Raw genomic sequence first — 11,683 nt, 5'->3', positions numbered from 1 at the left:
TGAAAATGGAATTAATTTTGTAAATAAATAGATAAGAGATTTATTTTAAAATTCTTACTTTTATAGTAATGATATTTTATGTGTGTCATTGCACGATAATTTTTACGGTTGTGTTAATGGTAATCGGTAAAAAAACAACACGACAATAAACGACAAGGTGAAAAACGTTAATTTTGGTTAGAAGTTATTAAAATAATTACAGTCATAAATAAAATTATTTTTAAATATATAGGTATATACTATATAGAAACTAGAAAGCACTTTACATTTATATTAATTTTTGCACTTTAGGTTTTGATTTAGTGATGTTAATCTATATTAAAAAATACCTAAGTAATAATATGTAAGTTATATTATTTGTTAATATAATGGTACCTGTGATAAACCAAATTTTATCGTTAAAAAATCAAATCAATGGTATTAGTTTAGCGCATAAAGTAATATTTTAGGCCGTTTCTTTATAAGGCCCGTATGCTAGGTTGAAGCCACGATTATAAAGTTCTTTATAATCGTGATAATCGAGTAAAAAACACGGACTAAGATATATATATATATATCTTAGTCCGTGGTAAAAAATAAAAAGTAGTCTAACTGCGCTTCAACCACAGATATATAAAAATACCTAAAAATAATGTATTTTTATACATCTCTGGCTTTAACAGTTTTATTTAACGGCCTCTCTATGGTTTAGCGTCGATACTAGTTTTATCACCCGTCATTGGCGAGCGATTTGAGTATAAATCTTAGATTATTCATATCACGGACTACTATACTGCAGTAGTATTACTACATATAGTGTATGATCTAAATTCTAAGGGCTCTCGGCTCTCCGAACAAGATAAAGAACAATTAAAGAGAGAAGCACAAACACCGATGCCAAACTTTGAGTGCGTTAACCGCTAAAAATGTAATATTTTAAATTTTAATATTTAATAAGTGTTGTCGTGTTGATCTTACTGCAATTAAAACGGATTTCCTGGTCAAATTTCGTCCAATATACGATTAGGTACCAATTTACCAATTATATCAGTATGTATTTATAGTATAATATATTATTTATATTTTAATTTATTCATGTATCATCGTTTGAGTAGAAAAAAAAGTATGCCTTACTTGGAAAACGGCGTGAATCAGATTGTTTCTTCGTGGACCGTAATATAATATTATTAACTTAAAAGTTAAAAATAGTTAACTTAAATATTTCAAATATATCATTATTGCTTATATAAAATATTTCATTGTGTTATTTATCATTAATGATAACTGTTATAGCTATACGTAATTTTTTAAATGAAATTGTAAATAATTAAATTATTTTAACCACCAAAAAAAAAAAAGCCAACGGCACGTAGTGTTCCCAAGCGGTCACCCATCCAAGTACTAACACTACGCCCGATGTTGCTTAACTTCAGTGATCGGACGAGAACTGGTGTATTCAACGTGGTATGGTCGTTGGCGTTGATATGTTGGAATATAATAATAATTAAATAATTTCGAAATTCATAACCAAATAGGTAAGTATTCAAATTTTTATTTTAGTGTAGGTATATCATCTTAACATAACTACATTTTAACCCGTTACAAATGTAAAATGAATATATTATATTCACATAGATGCGTATGTGTATATACAATTAATGATAGTCGTTAGGCGCACGTGCAGTGACGTATTTTGGAGGGGTTTGGGCCCCGGGTGGTAAATTTTGGAGAGCATTTTGGTATGGTACCTAGGACCTAGGTCATTTGGGTGATAAAAAAAAATTAATGGCACTCAGATTACCTGGGTCCCAAAATTCCTAAATATACGTCTCTGCGCACGTGTGTACCTAAGACCTAACTACAGTGGTCAGTGACATTGCGGTGTTACCGCCTCATCGGTGTTCACTGATTTATATAGAATAATCATATTATATGATGATATATTTTTGTGTTATAATGTGAACTGTGATGTGTTATAATAATTGTAATAATTTACATATTACTCGTATAGTCGTATAACCAACGTGGGCAGTGTGTAGAATCAGCTCAGTGGTTGAACAGTGGGAAAAACCGAGGGGGACTAAGTACATACAAAGGGGTCATTAGAACGTTCTGTTTTTTAAATGGGAGCTAATTAGACATATGAGATTGGGGCTCGGGAACCAATTCAATACCAGACCCAAAATTTAGCTATAACATTTTTTTATTGAGTATAGAAAATGCCAAATGGTAATTTAAGTATAATAATAGATTATTTAAAGTTTCTATATTATGTTATTAATCCTTTCAAAATACTAGGTACCTATATTAGATCATAGGCGAAATTAAGTGGGAGCTAGGGTGGGGCTTAGCCCCTCAATGACTCAATTATTATTATTATTTCAGTTGTAACTTATTATCAATGTTGGGTCTGTGTAACTTATAAAATTCATGTTTGTTAAATGTCTGGTTATTTTACGAATTACTGAGAAATGTCCCAAGTACAAATTTGATCCAACATGTAATACTAGAAGATATAATGTAGAAGATTTTCTCGAAGTTGATGATCGAAGCTTTTTTCCACTCTAAAAAGTGTCAGAAATAAAAACACATACCTATATTGTACAATAAATTAAATTAATCTACGATTTTTATTTATTTAATATAAACATAATAACGTATTATAGCTACTAAATTAAAATATACATATTATATATTTATTCACAGTGCAATTATTTTTTTTAATGCGTTAAACAATACATAAGTTAGTACTGTAATTTATATGTTTCCAATTATACCTACATATCGTATAATGCATTATACTATGATCAAAATTCAAAATCGATTAAATAACATCAGTTATTTTTTCTGTAATTTATTACCACGGATATAATTGAGTAACAAACGCGTATAGTCTGTAATAAAACAAAATATTTAATAAAAATTGAATCTATACCTAATGATATTCTGATATTTTGTAAAAAAAAAAATCGCATAGTAATGGAATTCTGCTAGTAATGAATTTCTGTTCTGAGGAAGTGCAGTAACTCCAAGAAGCAAATTGTTCACTGCAGGTATAACATGAAAAAAATAACAAAAAGAGCTGACGGACAGATGGAGAGATAGATAGGAGGTATAGCGTATAATTTGTATAGTTTTTAAAAAATAGTCCAATTTTTTTAAATAGAATTATTTTTTGTGAAGGAACTGTCTGAACATTGATATTAATATAATTGTATACATGCGAATGTCGCGAATGATAAATTCATATACCAGATACTTATACATATACTAATTAAACATTTATCACTCATTCACTCCGTTCAAAGTCAAATAAAAGAATAATTTAAATAAATCAATAAAGTAAAATTTGTTGCATTATGTGTTACTAAAAAATAAGCAACTAAGAACTAATCGTATATAGGTAATATGCAAAATCTAAGTTTTTCACACAGTCCCCCTGGCTCCTACCACACCACCGCCAACACTATCATGGCAGATGAATCTATGGCACCTGTATGCAGTAAGGAGAGTATGGATTCCGATTCCTAAGGAAAAATACAAAAACTTCATAGACTTATTATTTTTCTTCTTACAGTAAATGTACTTGCTATATTATTGTGCATTAATTCTATAAAGATTTTTGAACAAGTGAACAATTTTTTAAATGTACCTATAGAAAAACACATAAAATAAAATCGAAAATGCCAAATGTGTATAAATTATTAAAAATAATTTAAATATTTTATGAACATTTTAAGTAACAATAGTTATTTGTTTTTGAATTACAACAAATTAATTCGATTTTGTTGTAAACTAGATATGAATAGAAATTCCTGTTTTTGTTAACTTTTTTTCCTTTCAAAAGCACCAATTACTATTTAACTTATATAATAATTTATTCAACTTGCTATTAAAATCCACATTCAAAATTGAAGATCAAAATATTTTTTCTACTTTGTATCCTGATAGAGACACAATAAAATCTCAAACAGCACTAACATAAATTGTAAATTAATTTGTCAATACGTCGTTCACTAAAAATACAAAAAAGTTTCAGAATTTTAGAATATTCCCAGGTACTGCACAGTGCACTTCTTTGTAGCAAAGAAAAATTACTATTTATTACTAAAACAATAAAAATTATGGAAAACAATTTTCACTGCCAACATAATCTTAATAATATACGTAGATAGATGTTATATCATTCAACTATAATAATTATGATGATAATGTGAAACATACTTGATAAAACATTTCCAAGTTAATAATTCTCGTCCTTGTATATTGTAATTTTTGGTGATGTGCATCATTCATTCCCATTGTTAAAAAAACCAATTTTTTACATTTCATATCGAATAATTCTGTCCAATTACAACTGTACAAAGAAAATGTCATAGAATCTTTCTAAAAAAAACAAATATAAAAAAAATTAAGAGCACCTAATTCACAATCATTTTAATGCATCTTATACCATGGATAATGCAAATTGCAGTTACTTATTAGTTATAACTATTTACTAGGTACCTATGGGCTATGGACTATAAACTATAGTCAATTGTCTTATTGTTATCATGCTGTATTTTATATGCGTTACAAATTACTTTAGAAAATATGTTTAACATCTTCACGGAAATTTGATTCTAAATTTGATTGTTATTTTCACACACATTCATTAATTTTTTTTAATAATGCATAATATTTTTATTTCAGTGAAATTTCCGTATAACGAAGTCTCGTAGGAACACAAAATTTGTATTATATTATTTGATTAACAAATAAGAAATAACAATGATATCAAGGAAGGTCATGATTCTCAATAATAATTGGTTAAATAGACAATTTCGTTAAAAGAAAGTTCATTATATGGAAGATTTACTGTATTTTTAGAAAAAAATCAAAAATTTCAAATAAATAAGTGCCAGACTGCCAGCTGGATTCACGTTAATAACACAAAATATACTGAAGCATTTTTACTGTTACAAAAGGTAATGATAACCAAAAAAATAAAAATACCTAACTATAAATAAAAAATGAATATATATGAATATAAATGCCTATGTACCTATATTGTTGTTGTATTGTTGTAAATTATAATACTCGTATTTATCATTTAAAATGAAAATTACGTTTTATAGTAACCATACGTAATTTCTCTGTAATTAACACATACAAAATATAATTTTAATTAGTTATATAAATTTTAAATTACTTTATTGTGTAAGATATCAAATACGAAACACGACATAAACAGTTGTATAACACAGAAAGGAATGGCAAAACCAGTCTGCATCGATGTCACTCCCATAGATTCCGTAAATTCTCCGACAATAAAACTCTTAAAATATTATAAAAATTTAAAAAATTAGATAAATTGTCTAAAGTCTTAACTATATACGGTGATTCACCAAACATGCTTATCCTATTTTTTTTCATTTAATAATGAATTTATTCAAAATCTGATTATTGACATTTTTAGATTTAATCAAATAATTAAATAAATATTTTCAAATATACTTAAGACAGTATTTTTACTATTTAACGAATGTTCTGTGGTGATAAAAACTTGTTTTTAATGTAAAATCAGAGTTACATTGAATTATATTGAATTATTTAGTGTAAACATTTTTTTTTTTTTTAATTTCGTTGTAATTAATTCAAAAATTGAACCAGAAGTTTTTCAATTACTAAATTATTTATGTATGATAAATAATAGTCCTTAAAAATAGTTTTACAAAAATTTAAAATATATCTAACTCCAGGTCTTGGATTATATACTTGAACTATTTTCATAAATTATTATAAATTATTACAGCTTTCAAATTATCATAAATTATCCACTAAATCATGCTATTGGTGAATCCCCAATAATTTATACATTGTGATAAATAAAAAATCCTAATTATGTGCAAACTAGCTAGCTAGTAGCTGCGTAAATAAAATATTTAAAAAATTAGTTTTTTTTTTTAATCTAAATAATGAAATGCTGAATGTTATTGAACACTATTTTTCTTTTTATGTTTGTATTTACCGTAAGAAAAATGATCCAAAGTACAATGATTGCATACGACAAGACAAATATTTCTAATAACATTATTGGTTTGAATATTGATAAAAATTCGTCATATTTCCTAAATAAAAAAAAAAAAAGATTAATTATAATTATTTAAAAATAAAACACGCATCATAAGTACAATAATACATGTATGATCCATCGTTTTTCATACATATCTACCAAAACATTTAAAAAAAAATTTGAAATTATTTTTTCATGTTTAATATTTATATCATTAAAATAATGAAAGTTTGGAATGAAAAATCAAAATGAATAATATATTTTTATACTTAGATATCAAAATCCGCAATACTTACTTCAGAACATTTTGATGGTCCGTTATAATTGTTTTTAAGTTATTGTACATAGCTATTCCATTAATATATTCATTAGGTAACTTAATCTTGTTATCAATATTATCATTATTATCTAAACAAAAATAATTTGTTTTAAGAATAACCTATACATTGTAAGTACTTTGAATAATTGTAAATCTTATAAGTTAAAAATATAACAATATAACAATATACGGTGAAAAATTATGTGTGAGCTTGGACCGCTTGGAGTCTTGGGAATTTATGTAATTTTTATGAACTTGTGTCTTGTAGTACAAAAACACAATAAAAGTACAACAATGAACTAATGAACAAAGTATCTTATCACAGAATAAAAATAGATGACGGAGAACTACGCTAGTGCGGTGTTCCTATATGGAACTATGGAAGTATGGAACACTGGTAAGACTATAAAATACCTAATTCATATCTAAGATTTGAAAATAAACTACAGAGTTCCTTATAACTTAAAAGTTAAAAGTATTGTGAAATTAAAAATTAAATTGAGTATAATTCAACAATTATTTTTATAAGTAGAGGTCTATTTTACGTATAGTTAAATAGTTAAATACACGTACAAGTGCAATTAAAATTCACATGAGTGTAATGATTTAACGCGAATTGTATTATTACACGTAGAATTTTATTTTAAATGCATTAATCCAGTCTAAAATTTAAAATTTTTACGAAATTAAACGATAGTCAAGTATTCACACGTTAATTAATAACGATATATTTTGATACTTACAAGTTAAAATGTTAATTAAATGTTTATACAAACATTTTCTATAAGTATAATATTTTTAAACTATTTTGACTGTTTTTGAGTTATCTAAAGACATTTTTTTAGTTATTCCTTTATGGATATCAAAAAAAATTTCGTTTGGTCAAAAACTAAAAAAATAGTGCATGATTCTTTATAACTTTTAACCATTAAAAAATATTAAGTTTTTAAAATAATTATATGCTAATTAAAATTAGATTTTTATAAGCATTTTATATTTTGTTTTGCAATGAATTAGTTTGAGGTACCTCGTACCAATTATATTTACTAAATTAAAATTTAAAAATTGTATATATTATATTACTATATAACAATTAATAATCTATTATTTTGTTTATTTTCAATATATCTAAAAGTCTGTGATTTGTAATGCACCATATAAAAATACAATTTCGGATATTTAGTTTATTGTTTATTAGTTATAAGTTATAACTTAATAAATATTTAAAGAAACTATGGAACAGTCGATAAAAAGTTGTAATAGTAGACTGATGTTTTGGGGAGTAAGTATAGCAGTATAATAATCATTCAATACCGGCACCGCTCATCTAAACTTAAAATACTTATAAAGTTATAACTCATAAATTACTCACCAAAAATTCAATTTTTAATTTGTATACTTCAAAATACTCCTTAAAATATTCTGATTTGGAATGAAAAATTAAAAAATGTATGTTGTCGATAAAAACAAAAAAAAAATAAGAAGTGATAACGAGAAAATAAGTATTTTTTGTTTTTTAACGACTTATAATGATTTTAAAACAAATATTTTCGTTGGTTATATATCTACTTTAAATGTCTCCAATGAATGCACGTTGATGTACTTACTATTTGGGGAGTCAACTACAGATGTATGTCCAACTGATTCGAACGCAGCGAAATTCATATGCAACTGACAAGATAATGCCAAGCACAATGTCATCACTATAGTATCAAAAATAATGACGAACAACACTAAAACGTAAGTGCCAGACGCTTCGATGATATAAAATACATTGAAGTAGGTGTTATTGTAAGCTTCTTCTGGTATGAATAAATATAAATTGAGAACGTTCATGCGATAGGTACTGGTTGAACCGTCGCGATTTTTCATCACTATAAACGTGTTGTTAAATGCCAACGGACACGTCACATAAAAGGTTACCATTACGAAAGAAAATATCATAAATGTGCTGGTTAACCAGATGGAACGATTTCGCCACAAGTCCAGTATTATACGTCGGTCTCGGTGGTCGTATAACGTGAAGTCGTACTGTGTAATTGACAAGCAATCCCATATGTCTTTCGAGCGTGTGAGGACGATGTACATCTTATAGGATGCGTAAAACATGTTGATAACAAACCCGGTATAGAGTATGGATTCAGTTATGTTGTTTTTGGAATAATACAAACCATTTAACAACATCATAGCCGCTATGAGACATTCGTAAACAATGAGAAGTACGAAGATTCTGTACCGAACGTTGCGACGACCTAGAAATGTTACTTTTTCGATGTCCAAGACTTGATAGAACCCGATGAATTTTGCTAACGCGAGATTGAAAATTCGTTTGTGATTGTCGTGAATTTTCATAGTTATCAACGTTTGTATATCTATAATAAGGTATTCATCAAAAAATACACATACGCCGCATAAATTGAATATGTACTCCTTAAATCAGAGATTCCCATCCGGGGTGCCACCAACTTATTTGAAATGTATTTTTTATTGTATTATTTATGCAATAATAAATAAAAATAAAAAATTATAGTTAATTTTCAATGTAATAATTTGTTTTATAAAGTATAATATGTGTATATAGTATATTATATCTACATCTTATTACTTTTTTTTTATATTTAATATGCATTGTTAAATAAAACCGAAGTTGTCAATAGGGTGCCTCCGGATTTTTAGAAAATGACTATAAGGATACCGTGAGTCAAAAAAGGTTGGGAACCTCTACCTTAAATGATGTATAATATGAATGTAAGCTGTAATATATAATATTATAATCTATGGGCAATACTAAATAAATGTATTCTGTGAATATTGAGTTCTCGTGGGCAATACTAAATAAATGTTTTCCGTGAATATTGAGTTCTCGTGGTTTTATGATGTTAAATTGTTTACAAATTTTTTATTTTTTAACCATTAAATAATTTGTATATTTCAAATTGCACCGATCGAAATACACTACATAAATTATAAAATTTAATTAAAAATTAAAATAAACACGCGTTATACTTACCAATAACTGTGGAGTTATTATTGTATATATAGTACGTCTTATTGTAAAAAAGGAAATTCAATTTTATTTTAAAATATGATATTAACTCGGTACAGCTTACATTAATGTGGGTTTATTGTTATTCATACTATGCGTATATTTCCAGCGAATTTGACTAGTAACGACTAGTGAAGTTTTAAAACAAAACCATTTATAAACGGTTGCATTTTCAAGAAATTTATGAAAAAATGTGATGTATAATTATAATTTGTGATGCAATGATGCATTTTTAATTAGATACTTGTAGACTATTGTAGATTATTTATTAATAAGTACTAAGAAACCATACACGTTTTAGAATTATTATTTTATTATCTATCATTAATAATTTAGTGATTAGTAGCAACAGAGGCTTGCAACCAACAATTAAAGAGTATTAATACCTATATGTTTTTTAGTAATGCGGTCGAAATAATCCCCTTAATAGACTTTAAAGGTTTAATACAGAAAAATGCATAGATAGTTTAATTATTATTCATTATAGGACTCGTGCGTCGCTAAACTTATTAACGGATGGGGACTATAATATTTACTAATAATCGATTTATGTTTTCTAATAAATAGGTAGCTATCCTCCTATAAGTTATGGCTATACGGCTGCACCTACTGCATCTTATTAATTACTAGACAGGTTTATTTTATATTCTATAAAAATAGACAAATTTGTTTAACAAAAATAGTTCACAGGTATCTAGCATAATTTAATAATATTTTTAAATGTTCGAAAATACGTAAATACAATTTACGAGTTTCTAAAATTCTAAATAGGTAATTAAAAAAATATACTTTCATTATTATTGTTTCTAGAGGTAGAAGTGTAAGCATTCGACTAGTTTAGCTAAAAATTAAAACCATAATATTCCACATACAAACTTAACCAAAAAATTTCTGAACACTGTTTGAGAATTGAATGCATAAAAGAAAAGTGCAATCAAATGTTGGTCTATGAACAGTTTTTTGCCGATTGATGATAAATTAGAACTAGAAAGCCGAATTGAGTAATTTTCAAAATATACCAGGTAATAAGTATGAAAAAGATACAAAGTATTCCTTATTATTATTTTTCAATACGATACTGCGACGTTCCTTTAATGTGTATATGGGATAAAATATATTACTAGATAATAGGCTTTCACGGGATAAGGCTTTCTACCATAGATAATATAAGAATATATTCTTATATTATCAATGCTTTCTACTAGAGATGGGATGATTCGGTCACTTGAGTGATTCGAATCATTCGAATTGAATCAGTCAAATGATTCGGTCATTTGATTCGTTCATTTCGTTCATTCGGTCAATTTTACAACGAAGAACGATAGTCGATAGAGCGAACTACGGTCTTAGAAGTTAAGGTCGGAACTCTTTGCTTATCATTGTGTCCGCTTAGAGAAGAGGACATTTTAGTACTTATTTAATCCGCTATTTTCATGCCCAATAAAATAGCGACAAAAAACTCAACTAAAATGTCCTCTCTCAGCGACCGAATTGATTAACATTGTTAAATAGGGAAGATGTGTCCCGACCTTATCTTCTAAGACCGTGGACTGTAGAGGTGGGTCGGTCGCGAACGAACGAATCAAAATACTATTTGTATTCTGTGGTACTATTTACTTTTTATACAACTTAATTTTACAATTTGACTATTATTGAACTATTTTTTATATATTTATTAAACTATTATAACTATTGCACTATTTACTATTATATATAACTATTAAACTATTTAACTATTACCGAATACTATGATTACCTATGAATTTACAATATAATATTTATAATAATGAATAAATAAAAGAATATTATACTATTTATAGTTAATCGTTATCCTTTATAATAATTCGTAATTAATTATTATAATTATAATAATTCGTTGTAATTTTTAAAATTCTTTATCTCACCGAATCAGTCTAGTAACCTCAAAATATAAACGATTTTATACGTTCCAGTCTGGCAGTCTATAAATCATATAATCAGTCAATTTGACCGAGTCAAAGTGTACTGAAAACCAAAAGATCTAAAAATCATATGACCGAATGACCGAATCATTTAGATATTAGATTCGGTCGCGATTCGGTCACTAGACTGATTCGGTCATTTTGATTCGTTCGTTCGCGACCGACCCACCTCTACTTTCTACGAGATAACACATTTTACGGAATACGATATTATATTCGGGGATATTCCTTATTATTATTGTTCTATACGATACTACGATGTTCCTTTAATGTGTTAATGTGTGTATGGGAAAATATACTGATCGGCATAAAATATTTTACTA

The 11,683-nt window shown here is 26.9% G+C and overlaps 1 protein-coding gene, 1 long non-coding RNA gene and 1 other non-coding gene across 4 annotated transcripts; 1 reads left to right on the top strand and 2 right to left on the bottom strand.

Annotated features, from left to right (window-relative positions):
- Window positions 1-1,336: 1,336 nt before the first annotated feature.
- Window positions 1,337-1,457, bottom strand: LOC114130056 (5S ribosomal RNA). Its single transcript, XR_003592882.1, has one exon. It is a non-coding gene; the product is annotated as a 5S ribosomal RNA (ribosomal RNA).
- An 11-nt stretch (window positions 1,458-1,468) lies between these two features.
- On the bottom strand, window positions 1,469-8,809 carry LOC114130039 (uncharacterized). Its single transcript, XM_027994924.2, has 6 exons — window positions 7,961-8,809; window positions 6,331-6,442; window positions 5,990-6,089; window positions 5,171-5,296; window positions 4,204-4,365; window positions 1,469-2,873 (listed from the first exon to the last, which is right to left on the bottom strand). The coding sequence occupies exons 1-6, from the start codon at window positions 8,703-8,705 to the stop codon at window positions 2,814-2,816; spliced, it is 1,305 nt and encodes a 434-aa protein (XP_027850725.2). The 5' UTR covers window positions 8,706-8,809; the 3' UTR covers window positions 1,469-2,813.
- Window positions 2,819-6,786, top strand: LOC126550381 (uncharacterized). 2 transcript variants are annotated; one of them, XR_007604465.1, is made up of 3 exons: window positions 2,834-3,091; window positions 4,672-4,946; window positions 6,622-6,786. It is a non-coding gene; the product is annotated as an uncharacterized LOC126550381 (long non-coding RNA). The 2 variants fall into 2 exon arrangements; XR_007604464.1 differs by lacking the exon at window positions 6,622-6,786 and having other exon boundaries at window positions 2,819-3,091; window positions 4,672-5,024.
- Window positions 8,810-11,683: the final 2,874 nt, after the last annotated feature.

The sequence above is a fragment of the Aphis gossypii genome, chromosome 2, assembly GCF_020184175.1.
Source record: "Aphis gossypii isolate Hap1 chromosome 2, ASM2018417v2, whole genome shotgun sequence".
Lineage (NCBI taxonomy): Eukaryota > Metazoa > Arthropoda > Insecta > Hemiptera > Aphididae > Aphis > Aphis gossypii.
Note: the sequence above shows the minus strand (reverse complement) of the source record. Positions and strands in the feature narration are given on the sequence as shown.